This window comes from Fusarium proliferatum (genome assembly GCF_900067095.1).
Source record: "Fusarium proliferatum ET1 genome assembly, contig: FPRO_scaffold015, whole genome shotgun sequence".
NCBI lineage: Eukaryota > Fungi > Ascomycota > Sordariomycetes > Hypocreales > Nectriaceae > Fusarium > Fusarium proliferatum.
In genome coordinates, this window is record NW_022194804.1 from 289,436 (window position 1) to 313,474 (window position 24,039).

General features: G+C 48.1%; 13 protein-coding genes across 13 annotated transcripts; 6 read left to right on the plus strand and 7 right to left on the minus strand.

Moving 5' to 3' along the window:
* Positions 1 to 129: 129 nt before the first annotated feature.
* On the minus strand, positions 130 to 1,161 carry FPRO_12375 (uncharacterized protein; the record flags this gene model as incomplete). The annotated part of the gene is made up of 2 exons (XM_031224165.1): positions 130 to 788; positions 837 to 1,161. The coding sequence occupies 2 exons, from the start codon at positions 1,159 to 1,161 to the stop codon at positions 130 to 132; spliced, it is 984 nt and encodes a 327-aa protein (XP_031089451.1).
* A 429-nt stretch (positions 1,162 to 1,590) lies between these two features.
* Positions 1,591 to 3,251, plus strand: FPRO_12376 (cytochrome P450 monooxygenase family protein; the record flags this gene model as incomplete). Its single annotated transcript, XM_031224166.1, has 2 exons — positions 1,591 to 3,038; positions 3,092 to 3,251. 2 exons carry the CDS (start codon positions 1,591 to 1,593, stop codon positions 3,249 to 3,251), a joined length of 1,608 nt encoding a protein of 535 aa, XP_031089452.1.
* A 308-nt stretch (positions 3,252 to 3,559) lies between these two features.
* FPRO_12377 (trichodiene oxygenase) lies at positions 3,560 to 5,164 on the minus strand (the record flags this gene model as incomplete). The annotated part of the gene is made up of 3 exons (XM_031224167.1): positions 3,560 to 3,892; positions 3,940 to 4,050; positions 4,097 to 5,164. 3 exons carry the CDS (start codon positions 5,162 to 5,164, stop codon positions 3,560 to 3,562), a joined length of 1,512 nt encoding a protein of 503 aa, XP_031089453.1.
* Positions 5,165 to 5,760: 596 nt separating this feature from the next.
* FPRO_12378 (uncharacterized protein) lies at positions 5,761 to 6,799 on the plus strand (the record flags this gene model as incomplete). Its single annotated transcript, XM_031224168.1, has 3 exons — positions 5,761 to 5,998; positions 6,051 to 6,596; positions 6,651 to 6,799. The coding sequence occupies 3 exons, from the start codon at positions 5,761 to 5,763 to the stop codon at positions 6,797 to 6,799; spliced, it is 933 nt and encodes a 310-aa protein (XP_031089454.1).
* A 2,208-nt stretch (positions 6,800 to 9,007) lies between these two features.
* On the plus strand, positions 9,008 to 10,738 carry FPRO_12379 (uncharacterized protein; the record flags this gene model as incomplete). The annotated part of the gene is made up of 1 exon (XM_031224169.1): positions 9,008 to 10,738. One exon carries the CDS (start codon positions 9,008 to 9,010, stop codon positions 10,736 to 10,738), a length of 1,731 nt encoding a protein of 576 aa, XP_031089455.1.
* Positions 10,739 to 11,322: 584 nt separating this feature from the next.
* On the plus strand, positions 11,323 to 12,963 carry FPRO_12380 (uncharacterized protein; the record flags this gene model as incomplete). Its single annotated transcript, XM_031224171.1, has 3 exons — positions 11,323 to 11,916; positions 11,970 to 12,498; positions 12,548 to 12,963. 3 exons carry the CDS (start codon positions 11,323 to 11,325, stop codon positions 12,961 to 12,963), a joined length of 1,539 nt encoding a protein of 512 aa, XP_031089456.1.
* Positions 12,964 to 13,694: 731 nt separating this feature from the next.
* On the plus strand, positions 13,695 to 14,923 carry FPRO_12381 (uncharacterized protein; the record flags this gene model as incomplete). The annotated part of the gene is made up of 3 exons (XM_031224172.1): positions 13,695 to 13,797; positions 13,850 to 14,823; positions 14,876 to 14,923. The coding sequence occupies 3 exons, from the start codon at positions 13,695 to 13,697 to the stop codon at positions 14,921 to 14,923; spliced, it is 1,125 nt and encodes a 374-aa protein (XP_031089457.1).
* A 269-nt stretch (positions 14,924 to 15,192) lies between these two features.
* Positions 15,193 to 16,470, plus strand: FPRO_12382 (uncharacterized protein; the record flags this gene model as incomplete). The annotated part of the gene is made up of 3 exons (XM_031224173.1): positions 15,193 to 15,355; positions 15,509 to 15,605; positions 15,660 to 16,470. The coding sequence occupies 3 exons, from the start codon at positions 15,193 to 15,195 to the stop codon at positions 16,468 to 16,470; spliced, it is 1,071 nt and encodes a 356-aa protein (XP_031089458.1).
* A 203-nt stretch (positions 16,471 to 16,673) lies between these two features.
* On the minus strand, positions 16,674 to 18,710 carry FPRO_12383 (uncharacterized protein; the record flags this gene model as incomplete). Its single annotated transcript, XM_031224174.1, has 1 exon — positions 16,674 to 18,710. The coding sequence occupies one exon, from the start codon at positions 18,708 to 18,710 to the stop codon at positions 16,674 to 16,676; it is 2,037 nt and encodes a 678-aa protein (XP_031089459.1).
* Positions 18,711 to 19,082: 372 nt separating this feature from the next.
* On the minus strand, positions 19,083 to 20,780 carry FPRO_12384 (uncharacterized protein; the record flags this gene model as incomplete). Its single annotated transcript, XM_031224175.1, has 2 exons — positions 19,083 to 19,795; positions 19,865 to 20,780. 2 exons carry the CDS (start codon positions 20,778 to 20,780, stop codon positions 19,083 to 19,085), a joined length of 1,629 nt encoding a protein of 542 aa, XP_031089460.1.
* Positions 20,781 to 20,986: 206 nt separating this feature from the next.
* Positions 20,987 to 21,496, minus strand: FPRO_12385 (uncharacterized protein; the record flags this gene model as incomplete). The annotated part of the gene is made up of 2 exons (XM_031224176.1): positions 20,987 to 21,326; positions 21,375 to 21,496. 2 exons carry the CDS (start codon positions 21,494 to 21,496, stop codon positions 20,987 to 20,989), a joined length of 462 nt encoding a protein of 153 aa, XP_031089461.1.
* Positions 21,497 to 21,857: 361 nt separating this feature from the next.
* On the minus strand, positions 21,858 to 22,310 carry FPRO_12386 (uncharacterized protein; the record flags this gene model as incomplete). The annotated part of the gene is made up of 1 exon (XM_031224177.1): positions 21,858 to 22,310. The coding sequence occupies one exon, from the start codon at positions 22,308 to 22,310 to the stop codon at positions 21,858 to 21,860; it is 453 nt and encodes a 150-aa protein (XP_031089462.1).
* Positions 22,311 to 22,744: 434 nt separating this feature from the next.
* FPRO_12387 (uncharacterized protein) lies at positions 22,745 to 23,449 on the minus strand (the record flags this gene model as incomplete). The annotated part of the gene is made up of 3 exons (XM_031224178.1): positions 22,745 to 23,130; positions 23,188 to 23,265; positions 23,317 to 23,449. The coding sequence occupies 3 exons, from the start codon at positions 23,447 to 23,449 to the stop codon at positions 22,745 to 22,747; spliced, it is 597 nt and encodes a 198-aa protein (XP_031089463.1).
* Between the last annotated feature and the right edge of the window lie 590 nt (positions 23,450 to 24,039).

Sequence of the window (24,039 nt, forward strand, 5' to 3'; positions counted from 1 at the left end):
AATGTGTTATTGATCATTAAGGGAATCTATACTTAAGCTTGACTAGGGTAGTTACATCATGACAACCATATTCGATCAGTTTTGAATGCTTCATCTATGAAAGACAAAAGTGATTCAAAGGACATAGCTCTACTTTTGACTTAATGTCTCATCAAACACCTGCTGGATATGCTCCAAAACCCTGAGAGGCCATTCTTCTCTCTCCAGAGGCCCCAGCACTTTGCCATCCGTAACTGTGCTCCCGTCACTCAAGACACGATAAAAACCACTACACGACCCATAGCAGGCTGCTTGATCAGTGACGTCTACAACTGCAGAACAAATCATTTCTCTGCTTGGATATCTCCCACTCCAAGCATGCCCAGCTTGCCGTCGTCCGCATTCTTCCTCAGACATAGCTACTAATCGGTAAATAGGCAAAAAAATCTTCCCAGCTATCACACCAACAGCCCCAGCGCTCTGCAGTAAATCAGGCAGAAAGGTAGTCGCCACCCAGCCAGGATGGACATGCATCCAAGAAACCTTTGGGAAATGAGACGCGAAGTGGATGAAAGCAAGACTGTGCAGTGTAGTGACCTGATTTACCGCTCTCGGCGCCGTATAGTTACCTTTCTTGCGCAATCCAATATCCCCGTCATTGATGAAGAGTGGACCCTCATGACCTCCGGCTAAGACGGAGAGAACCCGTGGGTGGGATGCTTGCATGAGTATGGGGAGTAAGCGTTCGATAAGACGCATGCGGATGTAAAAGGATAGAGCAAAACAAATATCAAGTTTCTCCTCAGTATCTGTGGAGTAAGTCAGCTGGCATAAACTCCACAGAGCGGGTGTCTCACAGTGCGGTCCCCCGAACGCCAAAGATCCTGGACTCATAAACAACAAATCCACATGTTTCTCCAATTTCATAATCCTCTCACAAGCGCTGTCGATAGCTTTGATAAGCGAAACCTCAGCTTCGACGAATTGTATGGTAGCATTGGGGTTGTATTCGTTAAGCAGAGCGAGTTCACCCGCAAACCTCGCTTTCGACCGACCAATAACGCAGAATCTCGGATTAGGCAAAGTCCGCATAAGGACCTTGAGAGTAGCGAGACCAATACCCCTCGTTGCGCCTACAAAAACTGCCACGAAGGATTGGGGAGCGGGGTGTGATGACGACATTCTGTGCTGACGGGTGCTTATCGTCTGATACGGACAGCTATTCTAACCAGCTTCTGAACTGAAATTCTTCCGCCTTTTTACAGGCGAAAGGGAATGAGAGGCGAGACCGAAGTGCATGGCGAGATACTCGGGGTATCGTTTTCCAGGACGCGGTCTGCAATGGGTACTATACCCGATGCGATGAAGGATTCTCCGGCAGATGCATGTCTGCACGACCGGCCCGGGCGGCACGGAGAATTAGAGTCTCTGTTTAGCACGGGTGAGTACCGTTAGTGTGACATCCACGGTACCTACTATCCTGCTGGCCGATGCTCATGTCGAAGGCATCGAGGGGTAGTGCTATAGCTTAGAAATTGGTCTTGTAGACTGAACGAATTGGCCCTGCTACACCATTGTTTTTGTATCACTTGGAAGTTCAAGCTCACTGAGATGGCGAACCCCAAAAACCTTAGCATGAATCAGCTCAACATAGACTGGCAGCGTGTCGCCTCCACCTGGCAGACAGCTTCCCCAGCCTCACGAGTGATCGTCACCCTCAGTACACTCTCACTCACAGCGCTTCTCATCTCAATCATCTACGAACTCTACTTCTCCCCGCTCTCCAAATTCCCCGGCCCAAAACTCTGCGCCATCTCGCGCATTCCTCATCTCATAGCAACAGCCAGCGGACGCCAACTCCCCTGGCTCATCAATCTGCACAACAAATACGGCGGCGTCGTTCGCATTGCCCCAGATGCTCTGACTTTCACTGATGAGCGCGCCTGGGCTGACATCTGCGGTGCATCAAAAGCTGCTAAAGATGGAATGGCCAAAGATCCTCGTCTTGCGGCTTTGGTCGGTGGTGATTTGGTGAATCCAGATCCTGCGAAGCCGAGATCGCAGCAGACTCATAGTGTTATGAGAAAGGCGATGGTTCCGGCGCTGAAGCGTGAGAATGTTAAGAAGCTCGAGGGTATGATTAATGGGCATATTGAGGAGTATCTCTCAGCTTTGCAGCAGGCTAGCGAAAGGAAAGAAGCTGTTGATATGCGAGACATGAACAGTTTTCTCATCTGCAATCTCATCGCCGACCTCTTCCTCGGTGAATCTCTACATCTCTTCACTGATAAGGAGTTCGTTCCATGGGTACACTCTTTCGATCGCTTCGCACGAGGTGTCACCATCCTTGCTGTTCTCAACCGCTTTCCATTCCTACACAAATTCCTTCTATTTGCTGTTCATCGCTGGGGAAGCGGTGAGCGTGACTCTTTCATGGCGCCCATCTTTGCACGCTTTGATCGTCGTGTTGCTCTGACTTCAGCTCGACATGACATGCTACAAATGGTCCTTGATGGAGACTCCGAAGGTACTGGGCGTCAGGGAACTATGCCTCTTGACCTTCTACGAGAGTTTGCACCATTCCTGATGTTGGGTGGCTGTGAGGCTATGCCTACAGTACTGACTGGTTTTGTCTACTTCGTCTTTCGCAAGGAGAGTGCAGATATCAAAAAGAAGCTTCTAGAGGAGGTTCGCGGAGCCTTCTCTAGTGACTCGGATATCACCATGGACAAGATCAGCCAGTCTCAGAAAGACCTGCCATACCTGGAAGCATGTCTTCAAGAGTCTATTCGCTGCTACTCACCCGCTGCAACCGGCACTGACCGTGTAGTACCTTCATCTGGTGCTCAAATCGCAGGCCGCTTTGTGCCCGGTAACACGGTGGTTATGATGTTGCATCAAGTGACCTACTCAGTCAGACAAAATTTCTCGAGAGCTGCTGAGTATGTTCCCGAGAGATGGCTTCCTGAAGAAAAGGGTCGGCCTCAGGATTGTATCGATGATGTGAGGGGCAGTGTTCGCCCGTTCTCGGTTGGCCCGCAGTCTTGCTTCGGACAGGAGTGAGTGTCACAATCACATGAACTTCCCTGAGATTTATGCTAACACTCTACAGACTGAGCTTTTATGTTTTGCGGCTGGCGTTGTGTAAGCTTTTGTATCACTTTGATATTGAGCTCACGCCTGAGTCTGAGAATTGGGTTGATGGGCAGCTCACTTTTGGTACAAGGTCAAAACCTCCGTTGATGGCATATGTCAAGAAAGCATCAACATAGTCAGATTCGAATGTCTGTATAAATTACACCCCTGTTTCCTGTGAATAGTTTATGTAATGAGCGGTGACTTTCAAACCTCTGGCTCGTGGAGCTGTCCCTTCTGGTAGATGCAAAGCGAAGGCGTGACGAATGCACGATGTAATAGAACCTGAAGGTATTTTAAGTAGCCGAAACCCATTTATCCTATATAAGAAAGAGTGCAAGGCCACTTTCAGTCGTTAGGAGAAAGCCTGAACTGATTCATCACGCTTCCGGAGTCTTTCTCTTATGAAAGTAATGCCTATATTGTAATGTACAGACTAGCCAACTTACTCACTACGATCCTTCACAACCCTGACCATAACACCCTTTGAGTTCAACGGCGGCATACCCACAAAGAAATCATGAGCAATCTCCACATCCCTCCTCGTCGTGCCAACCAGCTCAAGATCGAACCTCGAGAAGATAGTCGCAACAGTGAGATACAGCTCAGCGTATGCAAGATTCATACCAATGCACTGACGGCTTCCTCTACAGAAAGGTACGAAGTGACGGCTCAGACTAGCCTTACCGTGGGTCCAGCGCTCTGGGTCAAATTTGAAAGGATCTGGGTAGTGTTCCTCGTTTGTGTCAATGAGATATGAGGATGAGCTCATGCGAGTCTAGAGGAGTCAGTATTATGGTAGTAAGTGGAGAGATAGAGACTTACTCCTCGAGGAAGTTTATATCCGGCATAAACAAGATCTTCCGTTGGTGCATAACGGGGTAGCCGTCCAGGAACACCAAACGAGAGTCTGATACCTTCCTGGATGACTCCCGTCTTCAGGTCGTTAGTGATTATCAATAGATGCATAGGATCAACTAACCAGATATGAAAGAGGCTCAAGCTTTGCAACAGTGACCGGTGAATCTGCATCGCCCATCACTGTTTGAAGTTCCTTCCTCAGTGTAGCTAACATATCCGGATTCTCGGTAAGATGAAAACTCAGCGTTGTCAACGCCGCAGCTGTCGTTTCAGTACCAGCACCCAGAAAGATAGCTGCCTCAGACTTGAATCTCTCAAGAGTCTTATCCGCTAGGGGGAGTTGCTTGCTATCTCTCATCTCATGAAAGACAGTTCTAATCCCATCTTTCTTCTCCTTTGCCAGGACATCTGAGATTTGACCAGAGATCTTCTTGTCATAATCAGCCAGAGGCTGGAGCTTTGGGTCAAGCTTGGCAAGGTAGCTAATAGGAATTCTTTGGATGATATCAAAAAGCCATGGAAACATGCGTCCAACTGGATGAGCCTGAGGCATCTCATGGAAGAAGTCTAATAGCTCTTTGCCGAACTGGTCTTGCTTCATGTTATCCATGCTCTCGCCAAAGCAATACTGTGCAATGACATCCATGGTGAGACCGCTGTAGAGAGCTTTGATATTCACAGCCTCTCCGCTCTGTATAAGTGAGTTCATTCTACCAGCCAGTTGCTGAACAGTCTGTAGGATCTGTGGCTCAAGAGCGCGGATAGACTGCTTCGAGAAAGACCCCGACAATGCAGCCCGCCGAACGCGATGTGTTTCAGCAGCGTAACTATCGAACATGCTTTCATCGTGGGTAGACATGAAGCGAACTTTGTTACGAGGATGATGCGGCCCACTGGCATAGATTTCATCGTAGAAGCTATCATCGTTGATATGAACCTCGTAAGGGTTGATTCTCACGATTGGACCATACTGACGATGAAGGTCTTGTATCTTCCAGAGGAATCTGCCTCGTTTGACAACATCATAGTAAAACTCATAGAAGAACGTGAGAGCTGCCAATTTGGGTCCTGGTATTTTTGCCAAAGGTGATAGATACAGGCGGTAGATGATGGTGTAGGCGATGCGCAGTGCAATGAGAGAAGCTGCCACTGTCAGCAGCGTTCCGGTGTTCAATTGCAAACTTTCCATGGTTGTCTTGGTGCTGAGACGTGAACTGACCCAATGCAGAGATGAGACAGTATGACAACTACCCATCTTACCAGGCATGACAGCATATACGAAAGCTATCTCACCAACCCACCATCACAAAACTAGTTCTGATGTAAAGGTGCCGTTTTCCCGCCCATCCTTCGGCATGTGAATCTTCACCACCAGATCGGAGAAAACACTCCGATTGACGTGAGCGGCAAAAGACAATGTCGTATCCGGCATAGTCGAACTTGGTGCGTAAGCGGTCAGCCCATTTCCCCTCCATTTTCCGTTGCCGTGCTTGAATCCTTCGACACCCCACGGAAAACCCCTGTTTCACCTTATTCTTTAGGCTAGTGAGCCGTTGATCCGGCTTTAGTATAATCAGCGCGGCAAATACTCGTATGCAGCGTCGGCCGCCGTATCAGACAACGATACGGGCCGTTCCGTGCACTACGCGCACTAGTTTTGGGGGCGTTTTACAGATTAGAAGGGAACAGTTAAAAGAAGGTGTTGATTGATGCATTTGAGAGTAGCAATATTGGCAATTGAACTCCACAAACAAAACAACAAGGTTATCTTTGCACAAATCAAGAATGGCTACTGAAGCAGTGAACCAGCCTGCCCAGATGGGTACCGACCCCAGCGTTGCCAATGGCACTGGTATGGATGCCCTGATGGAGGATGCGAAGAAGCGTGGCTTGCAGGAAGAGATTTCGCGTCTGACTGATAACCATTTGGTCTACACTGATGCTGCTGGCGGCAAACTCTCGTATGCACCAGTTGATTGGAAGAAGCCGGGTCTGAGAATTCTCGATTCTGCTACCGCAGACGGTATGTATGCCTCCCAAATCATGAGGCACGGGCGATGATAACGGTAATTTAGGTATCTGGCTGCAGGATCTTCGCAAGCAAGCTGGTCCTGTTGCTGATGAGCAAACCTACATTGGCACTGATCTAGTCGAGGACTTGTTCCCCAAGCCTCGACCCCACGGAATTGAGTTCACGAAACAGTCCATCACAGAGCCATGGCCCGCTGAGTGGAAAGAGTCCTTCGACCTCGTCCACCAGCGCCAAGTCCTCGGCTTCTGCGGCAACTTCTCCCTCGAGCAAGCCGTCGCCAATCTCTGCGCCCTCGCCAAACCCGGCGGCTGGGTCGAGCTCGTAGAACTTGACTGCGACCAGAGCCTCCTGGAGGAAGGCACCGCAGCGCACGAGTTCTTCCGTCTTCTTGAGCAGATCTGGAAGATCAAGAAGATGGGCGGCAACTTTGGCCCCAATCTCAAAGAGTGGATGGAGAATGCGGGGCTGGAAGATGTCCAAGTCGATGTCTTGCAGTGCAAGGTTGGCGCAAAGGCTAAACCTGAGCTGAAGCAGGCTAGTATCAACGGCGCAGCGGGTGCGGGGCCGATGATTGTGGCTATGGCACGCAGTAAGTTTACTTCGGACCTTTTTATCCTTGATTAGTGCTGACCTTTGATGATAGCTCTTCCCGAGTTGGAGGGGTTTACTACTGAGCAGCTTGATACTCTTGATACTAGAGTTCGCAAGGAGCTTGCTGAGAAGGGGGCTGAGTTTCAGAGCTTTGCTGTCAGGGGTCGTGTTCCTGCCGGAGGATTGAAGCCTAAGAAGTAGATTCTAGAACTTTGATATGATAGTACTTTGGTTGGAAGAATCAAGATAGTTGTCACTAGAATTTAAAGAAGAGGTTATTCGAAATTATCATCAAACCACTTTCTGGCTGGCTTGACCTGTCCTCAATTCATGCAGAATCGTGACTTTGCACCATGGGATCATAATGATTAGTAAACATTGATGTCTTTACAAGTGTTCAACCGAATGATAGTAGCCAATCAGGACTTAATCGACCCGAATGCATGCACATTTGATAATTATCATTGAGCTGCTATTGCCTTTTTGCCTATCAAACTGTAACGCTTACAGCCTTGTGGGGTTGGAAGGATCTGCGTGATAAAGTGCGAGGACCCGCCTCGGATCACGCCCTGTAATCACCATTGGTCAAGATGCGAGTGAGACAATTATTGGCTTCTGTACAAGGTAACTCGTAAGAGCAGTCGCTGTAACGCTCATATTAGTAGGATTTGTTCTGCATGTCAGAGGAGCTTTCGTTGTGGATAATGCTGAGAGGTCCCCCACTCGTCATCCCCCATTGCAACATCGCCAAAGTTTAAATGTCACCTACCTGCCGTATCGAGATCGACATTCCATTTACCCCAAGATTCTTAGGTCCCCGTGATGGGGAAACGTTGGGGAAATGTGCACGAATGTCACTGCGCTTGGACGTCAGTAGTCTGTAGATAAGCAAGAATTTGTGGTATAACACTCGCCAGGACAGCTGGCCAACTCTGAAAGATACTACTCACCATTATAATAGTCTTAGATACGAATGATATGACATAATTCTATTTATCACATTGGACTCAGTAGTATGAGTCCCAGAGGATTAAGAACCATGGTCTTTGCATCTCTTGGAACTTCCCCAAGCTGGAACCCCGTATTGACCTGCGCAACTGGGCTTAAGCGCCCAGAATACCAAGCTTTTTAGCCTTACTCACAAGCCGTCCTGCCACACGCACTCAGACGCTCCCAACCCTCGCTAATGCATTTGTGGCGAGCTGACCACTCGGGACCGATGCCATTATGTGCCAGTGATCCTTCGCCCCACTGCCGACGGCAATTCTTTTAAAGTCCGTAGGACTGGGCGAATAAGACGCTGCAGTGAGATACTGATAGGGTCGTCGAAATTGGCCCTGTCTGAGATTATGAGGAAACATGATCTGATTAGACTTCCGCGGAATCTGCATCTGGGCGGAGAACTTTATCCGGAGGATCTTACACGCAGCAACAACCTTGGCATATTCGTCATGACTTTTTCCTTCAAAAGATTGTAAAGAACTTGAAGCTCTAGGTCCACCAATTGAGATTCCGCATTGACCTTGAGATGCCGGGTGTTATGGGGGAGGTGTAACTCAAAGAGCTAGGATTGCATCCTTCGATCGACGCGTATCAAAACGTGTCGAATATGGCTGACTGCAGTGGAAGTCGAACGTTATTTGCATTATTTACAGAGAGAAATAGGCCTTCTTGCTGACTACGGTTCATAGCTGCCGAGAAAAGATAATTCCAAGGTAATTACTGTACTTGCATGACAACATTGACGCCCTGGGCGTATCATTTCTATAGTTCGTGACACCATCCTATTGCCGTGGACATAAGCTCCTATACATATGAACCGTCATCAATAGCTCCTTCTCAAAGATAGAGGTGCCTCCTGTCATCCAGACAACACCCACTTACGGTTAAACCAAGCCAAACTATCCATAACCAAAACCCATTAACTCCCCTCTCCCAATGGATCCAGGCCCAGCATACAAACGGCGCCGTCCCGCCGTAGCATGTACCGAATGCCGCAGACGAAAGATTCGCTGCGACCGTCACTCTCCCTGCGGGCCCTGTAGCAAATCAATGCCGAGCCTGCGATGCGTGTACAACAACCAGCCAACAGCTCGTATTCCCGAGAGTTATCTGGATCCCGGGATGCAACAGCAGCACGACTCGTTGGCTCTGAGCGGTCACGCGCATAGAGTACCTTTTGAGCAGTCGATCTTTGGACAGCAGCCTTTTGATGAGGTGCAGGAGATGGATCTTTTTAACGTGGATGTTGCGCCCATGACTGATGTGTCGCTGGGGTTTGTTGATATGGACTTTTTTGGGATGAGTGATGTTTCGCACTCGAAGTCAGCTTCTATTGATTCGACAAGCTCGCTTCTTCAAAGTCTATCTAGATCGCCATCTTGGACAACTTCAAGCCTTCCCTCAACGATGGCCAGCAGTATTACAAATTCACTACAAAACTTGCCTCTCGCGCAAACCAAGAGTTCAGGAAGGTCTTCAGCAGCCCAAACTCGAGAACGAGAGTATTCTAGCACCGAAGACCACGAGAGGCATTGGTCTGAGCCATTTTCAAAATGTGGCAAGCTGAGATTCCTCGTGGACAACCTTTCTGGAGACGACTTCCATCTTTCCTCTGAGCAAGAAACCCTTCGACCACTTTTTGAGACTTACAGGAGACTCCTTCGCGATAGTCGGAGAACTCAAGAAGCAAGACTCACCAGCGAGAACTTGATGCCAACTCAAAACGGTGCTCGTGGTATGCTTCCAGCCAGAAGAACGTGCGACTCACTTGTTGATTCGTATATCAAGACTTTTGAGTCTGTACTGCGCATCATCCACGTGCCGTCTTTCTTGAGAGATTATGAACACTTCTGGGAAGATTCTGCTTCAACAATCTCAAGCTCTGATGAAATATTCGCGTGTAGGCTACTTCTAGTAGCAGCACTTGGGTCCATCACCTTCACCCCGGCAGAGTCACAGCAAGGTCAGGCCACTTCATGCCGAGAACAGTCAAGCAGCTGGATCTCCTACGTCAAAGACTGGCTCGCCCGAAAGAGCATGAAAAACATGCGAGGAGATCTAAGTATGGCACAGATCGCCTGTCTCCTAGCCCTGACACGTCACACGCACCACCAAGATTCCGCCCCCATGGGCGTAGCATGGCTCTCCGAAGGACACGGTCTAACTCACATGGCCGTCCAGATGGGTTTACACCGGGAACCAAGAGTCCGGTCGCCGAACATGTCCCCGAAGGAAGCCGAGATTCGGAGACGCCTTTGGGCCACGATGTTGGAGTTGTCATTACAGGTTTCTGTCGACCAGGGTCTTCCAGCTCCTATTGCACCGGAGAGCTATGATTGTGAGCTGCCGAGTAGTATTGCGGATGAGGACCTGGTGCTTGGAGTTGAGTCACAGGGGTCAAATCAATCATCTGTCCTGACGCTTCTGGCAAAGACACAAAGTCTGCGTCTGAGAATACTCCAACTTGTTAACGCACCCGGGTCGTCAAAGACATATCAGGAATGTCACAATCTTGCATCTGAACTCAACACGGAATGTTCCGCCAGCGATCTCAAGCTAGGTTCACCGCTCAGCGACTTTCAGACTGGCTTTTTGACTAGCTTCACCAAACCCTTTGTGCTGGCGCTGCATGAAGCCTTTGCCGAGGAAGCATATTCGAAACCGGAATACTACTATTCACGAAGAATGCGTATGGAAATCTCAGCCCAACTGCTATCGTCGACAACAAGTCAAGGCCCGTACCCAGCACTACTTACGAATGGGTCAGGACAGTTTTCTATCATGTATAGACAGGCCACAATGTCCCTATGCCTGGATCTAATCCGAGATTTTGAGGAAGACTCTTTTCCCAATTTGGACAGTGCTTCTAGAGCACAACTTCGAGATATCCTGTCCAACGCAATTACAATATTCAAAAGACGTGTCGAAACGTCACGTGGCTCAGAGTCAACAGAGGAGTTTATTTTATTCTCATGTGCATTCTCCTACGTTGAGAGTCTACAGCGAAAGGAGGACAAGGATAAGATGAGTGTGAAGGTCAACGAAACAGCAAAGACTGCACTGAAAGTCTGCTCCGATGTAATGGAAAGGCAGAGGCGGAGGGAGTCACTCGCAGAGTCAGATGTTTGGATGGGCTGAAAATTCTTCGACACTTCGGAATAGTTACTGCATGCTTGGCTTCATTATCTTATCAAACTGAGTTTACTATTTGAACGTGAATGGAGCATTCCTTGGTTGTCCGCGTCCATACCACTCTTTCGAGTTGCTTTACTCCAGTATGAGATCCAAGGCAGCATACCTTTTGACTGGCCGCTTCAAGCAACACCAAGCTCTCTCGTACGATGATAACTTTCGGATAGAAGCTCTTAACCCGAGAATGTGAGATTACATGGTGGAAGCGGCGTGGTATATGCACGGGAAATCCCACGGGGAATCCTTCGGGGAATCTATCCCGCGCCGTCTCATCCTTGCTTTACAGTGCGATAACGTGCTAAAAAGTACGAAGGAAGCACTGTCTGATGTTTTACCCCGTAATATCTCGACGGTCGAGATCTAGTTGCTTGTCGATAGGAGCCTTGCGGCGATGCATGTCCTATACTAATATTCTACAGTTTATCATAGCCATCCAAAACGCCACCAGATTTGATACCGTGATTATCCCAAACTCTTTTTTCCAGAGCAAGCCAAGGTGAGATAGACGTCAGGGTACTATACACGAAACAATGGCGCTTCATCAATTATTGCTCCAGCAGCTCTCGACTCGCAATATCCCAATTCTTGCAGTTGGGGCATTTTTCCTCCTACTTATCTTCCGGAAGCTTTTCACAAGTAGCCCAAATTCTGAAGCAAAAGGCTGGAAGCCAATCCCTCGCTACTGGCAATGGGATCGAATATGGGGTCTTGATCTGGTAGCGAGTCAGATCCATGCCTTGCGATCAAACCAGTTCTTGGCATGGCTGGCTAAGCTTCATGCTAGCATGCCTCACACAAAGACCTTCAGTATCAACATGTTTGGTGTCAAGTGGATCTACACCTACGATCCTGAAGTCTTGAAGGCTGTCTATGCAACTCATTTCAAGGAATTTGGTGTTACGCCAATTGGAAATCTTCGGAGAGGACTGACCCCCTTCGCTGATAAAGGTGCAATCACTACTGATGGTGAGGACTGGAAGCACAGTCGCTTCTTGATCCAGCCCTTCTTTGATCGTCAGGTTTATACGAGCACAGACAGAGTGGCTCGACACACGGACCAGTTCATTAAACTACTACCTGAGAATGGTGAAACTGTTGATCTCCAACCTCTACTGCAACGATGGGTATGTTATCTTAACCTTACCTAGTGTCCAACCAACTGACACTGTTTATCCAGTTTCTGGACATTGCTACGGAGTTCATCTTTGGCGAGTCAACTGAAGCCTTGGTATATCCTGAGCGAGCCAAGATTGCCAACACAATGCTTGACGTGCTTGACGGTGGTCGCCTCCGCGCTCAGCTCAACAGGCTCATGTTTCTTCGTGATTGGACTCCCTGGCTGAAGTCAGTCGAAGAAATCCACGCCTTTGTCACTCCTCCCATTCGAGAGACCATCAAGGAGAAGCACGAGCGTGAAAAGAAGATTAAAGAGGGCACAACTGACTTGGAACCCGAGCGAACTGATCTTCTTTGGACTATGGTCCAGAATCTGGAAGATGTTGAGGAGCTTAGATCACAGATCTGCTTGATTCTCGTCGCCAACATCGACACTACATCTGTGTTTATCAGTAACTGTGTCTGGTGGCTTGCTCGCTATCCTGATGTTTGGGATAAGATTCGCCAAGAAGTCCATGAACTGGGCAACATCCCGATGAACTTTTCAGTTCTACGAAACATGAAGTATCTGAACTGTGTCATGAATGAGAGTAAGTGCATCACCTTATTTTCTCCGCAACTTCTTATCTAACGGGAAAGCTCATCGCATGATTCCTAACAACGTCTCTCAACTTCGCGGTGCGTTTGAGGACGTCGTGATACCGGTAGGCGGCGGCCCAGATGGCAAATCTCCAACTCTCATTCGCAAGGGTGATCTTGTTCTCATCAACAAGACCGTCATGTACCGTGATCCTGAGGCCTGGGGTGAGGACTCCAACGAGTTCAAGCCCGAAAGATTTGACGGATATCGAGGCTCTTGGGGCTTCCTACCTTTTGGTGGCGGGCCCAGACGATGTCCAGCACAGATGATGGTTCAGACTGAGGCGGCATATATCCTTGCTCACCTTGCCAAGACTTTCAAACGCATCGAGCCTCGGGACCCAGAACCTTACGTGCCAGTTATGAGAATTGGGCCATCGAACAAGACTGGTGTCAAGGTGGCTTTATACAGATGATCTAGGTTTCTTAGTATAGCTTTATTGTTTCCGATGCTAGAAGGCATTTCATTGTTGTTCTACGGCGTCTAGTTCCCTTCAGGGTGCTTAGTGGAGTATCTGTGTATACAGCACTGCATCGCATAATGTCAACTCACGCCTGAGAATGTCACAGATACTTAATCTTAGAGTTGAATTAGCAGCAATATTTACTATCATATTCCTAGATTTCTCTTGTCGTATATCAAGCCGTTGCCTTTCATTTGTGCCATGTTTCATGTCTTTATATAGATCACCACAAACGCTGTCGGCGAAATCTTTGTCAAAGCCCAAAAGAACTTTTCTAGAGGATCACTTTTAGAATCTCTAATAGGGATGGAAAGACAAAATGGAATAGTTGAAATTAGAGATGTGGTGTCTGATTGGACACGGAGAATAACGGGATATTACGTGTTACACCGAGCCCTACCTTGACATGCGTACACGAGTCGCATTTTGGAGTGGATCTATCCGTACCATCAACTCTGGATCGTTGGCCTTCACCGTAGAGTGGGCCAATTATAGATTCTATCTGTAGTTTTTGAACTTACTCGATAGTACTCTTGCTTTCATCCAGTTCTTCATCTAAAAACCTCCACCTTCACAGCGAATAGAATACCAGTCTGAATACTAGCGCTATGGAACTCGCCATCGCACAACCGATCACGCTGAAATGCGGGCTCACTTTACCAAATCGACTCACCAAAGCCGCCATGGCCGAAAGGTTGGCTGATAAAGATGGCCTTCCAGGTGGCAAACAATGTCTCGCAACCTACAGTGAATGGGCGAAAGGGGGTTGGGGATTGATCATCAGTGGTGCGGGCCCCTCGAACTATAACAACTCATCACATTCTTGACCGATCGATAGGTAATGTTCACATCGATCCTGCTCATCCTGGTGCACCAGGGGACTTCACAGTGAACCGGGATCTCCCCAGAGAAAAGACTCTTACAGCTTGGAAATCTTGGGCCAGTGCCTGTTCACTCAACGGAACCAAAGCCATTGTTCAGATCAACCACCCAGGTCGACAAGCACCATTTGTCAAGAGCTTAGCTCCAAGTCCAATTCCTTTAGATCTCGGCAAGGGTCTATTTCCGTGGCTTGTCAGATCCTTGGTATATGGAACGCCAAAGGAGATGGCCCAAGCTGATATAGACGATGTGGTGACGAGGTTTGCAGAAGCAGCGCAGTTATCAGTGGAAGCAGGATTTGCTGGTGTAGAGATTCATGCTGCACATGGGTACTTGTTGGCGCAGTTCTTATCTCCTCTGTCTAATGAACGAACAGATTCTTACGGCGGTTCTCCGTTGGCAAGCGCCAAGATCGTTATTGACGTCGTTAAAGCTGTCAGGAAGGCTGTACCAGCGCAGACATGTGTTGGGATCAAGGTCAACTCAACTGACCATACAGATCTAGGTGACTTTATCATACAATTGAAAGCCATAGTCGATGCTGGAGTCGACTTTGTCGAGGTTAGTGGAGGGTCCATCGAGGACCCTATGTTCAGCACTGGCCTGCACACAACAGTGAAGGCAAGCACCAAGGCACGAGAAGCCTTCTTCATCGACTTTGCAAATGCAATCAGATCTGAGCTCCCGGATGTTCCCATCATGCTGACTGGTGGCTTTCGGACACGTCAGGGCATGGAGGCTGCTGTGAAGGGAGGCAGTTGTGATTTGGTCGGTTTGGCTCGACCCTCTGTCATAGACCCAGCTCTTCCAAAGAAGGTCTTGGACACCAGCATACCTGAGCATGGGGCTTTGGCGTATGCCAAGAGGATTGAGGCGTGGAGTTGGGCGAAGTATACTGGCATCAAGGCTGTTGGGATGGGAGCTGAAACGGTATGTCTTTCTTTTTCTTTTGCTGAGAGCGATGAACTGATCACCAAAATAGCTCTGGTATACCAACCAGATTGGGCGGTTAGGGACGACAAACAATTGAGTTGGAGTATCAAGGTTTTACATCATATATAGAGTTACAAGTATAGTCATTAACCTCGGCACCTCTATCACTCGGATAATAATGTTCAGAATGCGACTTGACTTTCGTGAACGATGTTTAATGTCTGTTCACCTCCCATATGCACCTAAGCAATATTCGTTATTGACTTCAGGCGAGAAAAGCTGCTAGCCATAAAAGTATCACGCCACAATACAGCGTAAATCACAACAAAGAAGCCGATCGGAACTCATCCTACAAATACAACCATAATGGAAAACAACAACGCTATCATTATTGTCGGAGCCGGTTGCATTGGACTTTGCACTGCATACGAGTTGTCCAAGTCCTTCGATGATCAGGAGCGTATGCCCCGTATTATCGTCGCTGAGGCATGCGACAGACCATTCGCTGCTGCTTCGTCAGCTTGCACAGGTTGCTTTCACTGCCACTTCCCTGGACCTCTGAGCAAGGCACTTGCACCTCTTGGGAAATATTCTTTCGATCTATGAGCGCAAGAGACCCAGAACGCCGACTTCAGACTTACTACGGGGCACCGTGAAAATTCCTCTTACGGTATCCTACAAGGCGACGGCAAGGGCCTTGAAAGGCTCCCCAACTGGATCAAGACAGAGACATCTTGGGATGTTGACAACCAGGTTCTTGGGGTAAATACAGCTACTGTGTACGTACTCCAAATCCAGTGTGTAAGGATTTAGACACTAATGCTGTTTAAAAGAAACCCGCTTGGTTTAGGCAAATGGCTGACACAGCAATGCCTCGCGAGAGGCGTCAGAATCATGTTAAACTCAGAGATTCTTGGGGTTGAACTACCCACCCTGAACGGGTTGCAGGCTATAACTTTGAGGATAAATAGTCAGCAGAAGGCAACTATTGCATGCAAGCAAATGCTCTTAGCTTGTGGACCATGGACTCCAACTGTGTTTCAGAGGCTGTTTCCGGCGGCACCCATCCGTCTACGGTGGACTACAGATGCCGGTGACTGGATTATTTTCAGGAATCCTCGCCTGGCAACACTTGAGAGTACTGCCTTCGTCTCGTTTGAGCCACTCATTGGAGAAAAGTTTGAATTCGCTGGTCGGAACGACGGAACTATCTGGGCATGTGGCCGACGAAATTTCGAAGCGACACTGCCATCACCAGGTCAATCAAATGAACCAGATCAAGAGCTAATTCAAGAAATTAGTGAATTGGCACACAAGTGGCTCAACTTGAATTGCACCCATCCAGAGTGGCATTGTGATGACGTCCAGATACTCGGGAAAGGCAGGGCTTTTAGGCGGGCAACTGAATCTGGGCTTCCTGTAATGTCAGAGGTGACGTCTTCGGGCATCAGTCCAAAGGATGCGTCGGTTCCTACTGGAATATTTGTCTGCTGGGGTCATGGCTCGTGGGGTCTGACGCTGGGAATGGGCAGTGGCCGAGTCATGAGTCAGTTAATGCGTGAAGAGAAGCCTGATATTGATATATCTCGCTTTTCTTTGGAACAGGGCACAATTCCGGCAGAACTTCACTCCAAATCGCTGTAGCTTCTGTTATCTGCACGATATGTATCGAGTCAATATATTGGAAAGATCCTCTTTCCCTTCATGTAACTAATCAAGGTTTCTGGATGAGACATCGCTCTTAAGCTATTGCATTTGAACCAAGGTTTTATCAAATGCTTATGAAATGAAGAAGGACGCTCTTTCTTCTTCGCAATTTACAGGGTTCCTCAGAATGTAAGTCACCATCACTTTGCCAGAATTGTGTCCAACATTTCCACCATCCCTTTCTTGCCTGCCTCTTCTGCCATTTGTCGTGCCGTTTCCCCCTCTTTGTTAACAGATTTTCTATCTGCGCCCGCTTTTAAGAGGAGTCTCACAATCCTTTCGCGCCCCGGATTCGCTATCTCCCTGGTCTGTTGCATTACCGTACCGAAATTACGGCGCTTAAGGCCTCCTATATAGTGTGGCGTGGTTTCTCTTGCTGCGTAGTGCAGTGGAGTCATACCTCCATTAACCTTCGCGTCTTTATCAGCACCTGCCTTCAGCAGTACCCTGGCAACTGCACTATAGCCTTCCTTTGCCGCGTGGTGAAGTGGCGTCATGCCGTTGTCGTCAGGTATTTCCTTATTAGCCCTGGCGTATATTAGCAATCGAACAGTCTTTGTCTGTCCGGACATTGCTGCCTCATGCAAAGCAGTCCGTCCTTCCTTGTCCTGACAGTCTTTGTTAACACCCTTGGGCAAAGGATATTCCACTACCTTCCCATGACCGCCCGTGACAGCTTTATTCAGAGTTGAGGACCCTGAGTCAGTCAGTGTGTCTACATTGCCACCCAAGACAACTAGCCGCTTGACAATTTGAATCCAACCCAGGGTACAGGCGATCATCAAAGGTGTTTCCCCGCTCTTGTTTCTAGCCTCCAAGTTGGCGTCCCGATCCATCAAAGCTTCGATGGCTGTCTTTTTCCCTTCCCGCACTACTAGGTGGAGCGGAGTCTCACGATTCTCATCAACGCAATTGACATCTGCGTCGAAGGTACTGAGCAGTTTGCCCATGATTTTCACTTCACTGACAGCGGCAAGATGAAGTAATTGTTTCCCGGTATTATCCGTGGCCTCCCTGTTGGCTTTTAGCTTATTGATAAGAATTGAGAATGCGTCTTCGTTACCATGAAGTGCAGCCAGATGTAGAGGTGTTCGACCTTGGTGATCTCGAACTTCAGTGTCTATCCCCCTTTCAAAAACACCGACTATGCCACAAGGTCCACCCAGTACCGCGTGATGAAGTATTGTTCTCCCACCTTTATCTCGTAGGTTGAAGTTTGCATTCTTCCACAGATAAGACAAAACCTCGTTCTTTCCTTCAAGAGCGGCCCACATGGCTGGTGTCATTCTCGCGGAATCCATTGCGTCAAATTGTGCCCCAGATTCAACAAGGAGTTTGACAATCGATATGAAGCCTTCTCTAGCTGCATAATGAAGAGGCGTAGATCCAGTTCTGGCTCTGACATTGACGTCTGCGCCTTGTCTAGTAAGAATGGTTGCTGTGTCGATCTCACCGGCTTGACAGGCGACATGGAGTGCTGTCTGCCCAGCGAGGTCCCGTGTATCTGGATCTAAATCATTTTCCAGGAGACCGGCTAGTGGAAGCGTCCTTCCTCCAGCGGCTTCTCGATGCAATTGTGTCCAGCCAGTGATATCGCGTTTTTCAATACCCTCGTTATACTCTCGTGAAGACCTGCGTTGAGGTGATTTTCTTTCCTGAACAAAGGCGGGATCCCGATACGCAATCTCCATGAACCGAGAGGGAATGTTGTGAAGACGATTCTGGTCATCATACAAGAGCATCAGCCGGATCAAGAGACTTCTGCTTTCTGGCTCGCCGAGTTGTAGCTCATCTTCGACTTTTTGTTGAAGAGAGGTTTCCTTCGGCGGCTTAATCCTTCTTTCAAAAGGTTTCTGTGGTAGAGCAATCGGTTTCAGGCGGTCTGAGAGCTCAGTGGACAGGATCAATTGGCCGAGATGATCCACCATCACCGCGGTAGACTTTGAAAAAAACGAAGTGGAGCGTGGGAAAAGACGAGCTGTCTTCATCAACCACAAGTATACTTCCGTCACCTTCTTCATGTCGCCACGCTCTTCATGTGGTCTTGCATGTTCTCGAGCCAGCTCAATGATGCTATCAGTCATTGGAAGCTTGTTCTCGATACTAAAAGATGTAATGATCGCCGAATAGACTTCCCTGAGAGTGGCGAGCCCGGTGCTCTGAATTTCACCTGCCATTTGCGACAAGAGCGTGTTATGAAGAGTGAATGAAGTCCAAGAGTTAAGGCTTGCATGGTCACTTGGCCTAACCTCGCCTTGTCCGTTTATTGGCTTCTCCATTTCTCTTGCAACCGCACTCATAAACGAAGAGAAAATGTCTAGAGCAAACAGAGTAGCCGGGGGTCCAAAAGACTCTACTGCCAAAAATCCCCTCTCCACGGTCTGGCCATAGGGTGGATCACCGTCGTCGTCGCCAAGTTGTATTCTTTCCAGTTTCACAGCTTGCTACGTGGCTCTTCCGCAACCGACAACAAGAGACTTCTCCACCACCAAAGAACCTTCAGGACTCTCTCGAACAACAATTGCTTTCTTAACTTCCTGAGGAACCCATCACCGGAGGTCTCGTCGGAGTTGTGGTGTATCTAAGCCGAGTAGGTGTACGCCTGGTCTGTCTGTAGTGATATCGGTGTTCTGTGGGCTACTTTCGCCTCTGGGAGCGTTCTTCATCGAAAATATCCAGAGTGATAAGATTGCCTCGATGTCGTGGCGACTAACCTTCCAGTTCCCTTTGACCAGGCTCATGGGGACGGTGACGATTTGAGGGCCCGAGTTGCTACACATGGCTTCAAATTGCCAATTGAAATCCTCCAGTCCGCTTTTAAGCAACAGCGTATTCATGACCACTTCTATGGCCCTAGAAAGAGAGTTTGCCTCTTTGAAACCAGGACTTCGCCAACCGGTGACCTTTGCAAAGTGAGACCGTAGCTTCATGACTGTATGGGGTTTCAAAACGAGCGCCCTCATGTGACCTTCATTGTTCCTCGCTGCTACACTGCCACCATAGTGCTCATCTTCCATGTTGATGCCATGACTTGGTTGAACATTGTCACTATAATTGCTGGCAGCTCCATCTGCTCGACCACGGCTAGCTTCCTTTGCACCATCGTTTATGCCCTCTTCCGTAACACTAATGCCTTGGCTGTCGACTTCACCGTTGCTGTTATCCTCGCTGTCGTCCTCGCTGTCGTCTTCGATCTCTTCTGTATCCTTTTCCTTCATACTGCCGCTATTATCCTGGCTTCCACCTTGAGTTTCACCATGGCCTGAATGATCAGTACCTTCACCGTAGTTTCTGATGGCTTTCTGGGTCTCAAGCTTGATGCCTTAGTTACCTAAAACGACCCAGTCTATCCAAACTGGGCTATCGGTCTTAGGGATTTCCAAACGGCTACCGTTTATGCCAGTAATCGTAGAAGCCAGCCACTCCAATTCAAAATCTTGAGACAGAGATTGAGCTTTCGGGACAACGGTTAGCCCGCGACGGATAGCTGTGCGAGCAGCTGTCATGATCGCAACTGCTCCGAGCTGAACAACAGACACAGACCAGTGCATGTCTCGCAATCCAACAAATTGTATAACATATCCGGAAATGCTAAGGAATGCCCCAAGTGTTGTTTTAGAGAACTGTACTGAGCTCTCAGTGAAAAGAGGCGCCTTGTTGTCCGACGTTGTTTTGAACAACCTATGAATACGAAACGGCATGTAACAAGCGACTTCAGTAATTCTGTCGACAAACGAGACCGCTGTGGTTTTTGAGGGTACCGTAGAGAGATCACGGTGGCGTGACGTGACAACTCCTTTCCTAGGTGCGTCAGAGAAGATCCCAAAAGACTTGAAAACCTGATCCCCAACAGTCGCTTGCCGTTGAAGCCAGATTATATAGGCCTGATAACCAGTCCGTGGCTTTCTACCAATCTCGATAGTTCTTTTTTCGAGTACATCAGCACAAAGTAGCAATCCAGTTACCAAGATAATTGTGCCACTTGCCGTACAAGGGAATGCGTAATTTGATACAGGCACGTTTTCCTCTTTAGGAAATCTCAGGGTGTGATAGTATGTTGCGAATCCAGCATAGACTAGAACTCCAAGCTGAAGAAAGGTGCCTATGATGGCAGCAGCCCTTACCTTAGCCTGTTGTTGCGGATTGACATTGCGCGATATATTAGGTGCCGAGGTTGATTCGTTATAGACGATAATGACTTTTTCTGACCTGTTAAAATCCCCAAGCTCAATCTCTCGCGAGTCCATTATGCAAACATTTTTCAGCAGCCTTCAATCAACTAGGGTTGGCGCAGTGGTACTTACTTGGCTCAGAACTGCACGTGCTCATGCCCATTTCTGAGTCTTCGAATTCATTCCCTTGACTGTGAGTTAGCTCTCTTGCTGGATATGTTCACTGAGGCTTACAACTGGTCAATAAGTCATCTCTCCCAGCCTCTTTAATATTTTTACACTCAAAGTCGAAACTTCCAGTAGCACGGTTTTTGGGTATCAGAAGAATAAACTCCCGCACTGGGAGGTGACCCAAGGCTCCGGACAATTTCAGAGCCATTCCATAGCTCACAGACATCCACGGAAGTTGAACACATCAGCTCGATCTCGGCAGCAGCCAAGTTTTCTCTGGCTCTACCGATAATAGCTTTCAGCCAAGATAGCCCTCTAACTCTAATAGCACTAACAATAATCGTGAGGATTCCGAGGGGCGCCATCGCAAGAGTAAAACTCTCAGCCCAGCCTGAGGCCAGGCTCATCGTATACTGCATAGTGACTCTCTCTCCAAAAAGGGCGATAAGTCTCGAATGTTAGTTAGCGTAATAAATCTGCCCTAGAGTCTTGACTTACGGTGCCAAGTCTGTGAATAGGTTATTGGCAAAATCATCACCAAATTCTGCGGCGGAACATGCTGGAATGAAAGAAAGAATGGCAGCCAGGGACCAGAGTGGTGGAACGAGGTTGGAACTCATGTTTACAGCCAAGAGTTAATCTTTTTGGTTTGTAGGCTTTTTCTTCTGCAATCCAGGGTTGTAGTGTTGGGGGAAAAGTGGGTTTGTGAGAGAGAAAGAGAAAGTTGGTGCAGCGAAGTCACGACCAAAAAATTCAGGCTCTGGAGCTCGTGTTTGTAATTATTCGGTTCGTCCTATGGCCAATAATAAAACGTCCATAAACGCTGAGGCCTGTTTGTGTAACTACCACCTTGCCTAATATTATGTGAGGCCCTCCACCAACATGCATCACCAAGCCAACAGTAGCAACAAAAATCTAACAAATTTGTAAATGTGATGTCGAAACAAACCACCGAGCAGAAGAAGCTTATCTACAACTGAGCTATTTTGATATACTTTCTTCAACAACGTTTTTCAGGTCTTGGTTCATCCTCACATAGCCTTCTTGTAGCTCATTCAGCTTTCCCGCCGCCGCAGCTATTGGGGCCAAAATGCCAGAAAACCGCTCTCCTTGCGTAAATCGTGTGGATCCTCCATCCTCGACAGCTTCTAGTCGACACCAGTGCTCCGTGTCGAAGATGATTGGCGTCAAGATGCTGCCGTTCCATCGAAGTTCTTTTTCAGGCTGTAATACTGATACGATATTTGTGTATGTTTGAGTCTTTTCGATTGTGATGATCTGATTGCTTCCAACAGCGAGTTCAGTGTGTGAAGGTTGTACTTTAATGGAAGTGACGAAGGTGTTCCATTTTGACCAAGACTCCAAGTCCATGAGCACGCTCCATACTTGTGATGGAGGTGCTGCAATTGTGATTGATTCTTGAATTTCGCGCATTCTGGTTGTAATTGATTTGAGCGGCCGCCTTGTAAGATGGTGATTGTATTCTGAGTATGGAAGAAAAGAGTTGTTTGTGCTACTAGCATTATCAAGAGTTCACGGCTGGCTTTATATATATAGGAATTAATTTTTGGCTACTTGATACCGAAGAAGTCATGTCGTCGCTCACTCAGTGACGCGAGACGGCTCGGCGCGTATGGTAGACCGACACGGGCTCTTTCAGCTATGACGTCAATGAGTTCGGGGGGTCATTTGTCCGCTCACTCCCGAGAGCGCCGCATCTATTGCCCCGATGGAACAACAACACGGCCTTGGTTTAACAGTTCACTGGAAACAAGCATTCAACTAAAAACAGAATATGTATTTCGATATCGCAATGCATTACTTGCTATAGCAGGACGCTGACTCTTTATGTCAACGTTTGATTGTATTTACTGCTCCAGCGACCACGTGAAATTGTCATTAAAGACGACTACAGCGTTAGCCCTCTGCGACATGTCAACCTCAATACTCTGTGCATAGATCCCATCGATCATGGTTCCAGTCTGACCATCGCTTCCAAACCAAACCGTGACCTTGTTATTGAGCTTAATATTCTGACTAGCGCCTCTCGGGATCGGCGAGGTGCCAAAGTAAATTGGAGCCATCTCGTAGCCCATGCTTCTGTAGATGATGGGGGAGGCTCTGTCGGTCTGGTTATTGAAGCGAAACCCGCCTTGGGGTCCACCATCATTGACACTGCCTGTAAAGTCTGGGTTCAAGGTATAGGTCTGGCCGGGCCGGATGGGCTGGGTTTCAGTCGATGCCTGAACTTGGGCTGGAGAACTGATTAATAGCTAGACATTTTTTATTGTGGTTTCAATGGCCTGTATACCCCCTGGCATGAAGCTGGATTGACTGGCAGCAATAGCATAGTCATCGTTCCACTCAGTTGCGATATTGGGCGCCAGGTCTTGATTGCAATCGTTAGTGCGGGTTCAAGTAGAGGAGCGTGAACCCTTACTTGAGCTTGATGCAATGACGGTGGGTGGGCTGTTTTCTACTCCAAAAGCCAAGCAGAGCCTGCTGCCTTGCTGGCTGAGTTGCTGTAGGGCGCTTTGCCCTTCAACTCTGACTAACAGAGAATAGTTGGTCATTTTGACAAAGAGTTATAGGAGTGCTCTGCAGGGAACTGCAGTGAAGATTGTTGATTTGTTTTCTGTGATGTGAAGAAATGAATGGGGGGCAGCAAAAGCGTTTTTTATAGCTAAAAGCCAGTCCCCTAGATCGCTGATCAGCTTCCTCAACATCAACAGTCTGGATCTTCGATGGGCGCTCAGCTGGCTACGTTTATGCAGTCTATTATAGTCCATTACCGCTTCCTAAGAAACATACATAGGCGGGCGGCTTACTATGCGCAACTTACTGTTGCTATCGAACTTTACCAACCTATGGCTGCAGTCTTTCTGGGCATGTTGAGAGACATGGCGTATACTGTTCAATAGTCTGCTCAGCCATATATACTAGCCTTTGGCCCAGGCCAATCTTGGGCAGATAGTCCAGCCAGCCACGATATACCCCGCGCGCCAATTGAGGCTAGAGAGTTGCAGATGTCTCTGGTAATCCCTGGGTTGCTAAGGAGTACTTCTATTTACCCAAGCATTCTCATGACAGTTTATGTACTCCTTAACAGACACCAAAATGTAACCTCAACCAGTATTCTCCTGCACGTGGTGTCTATTGCCCT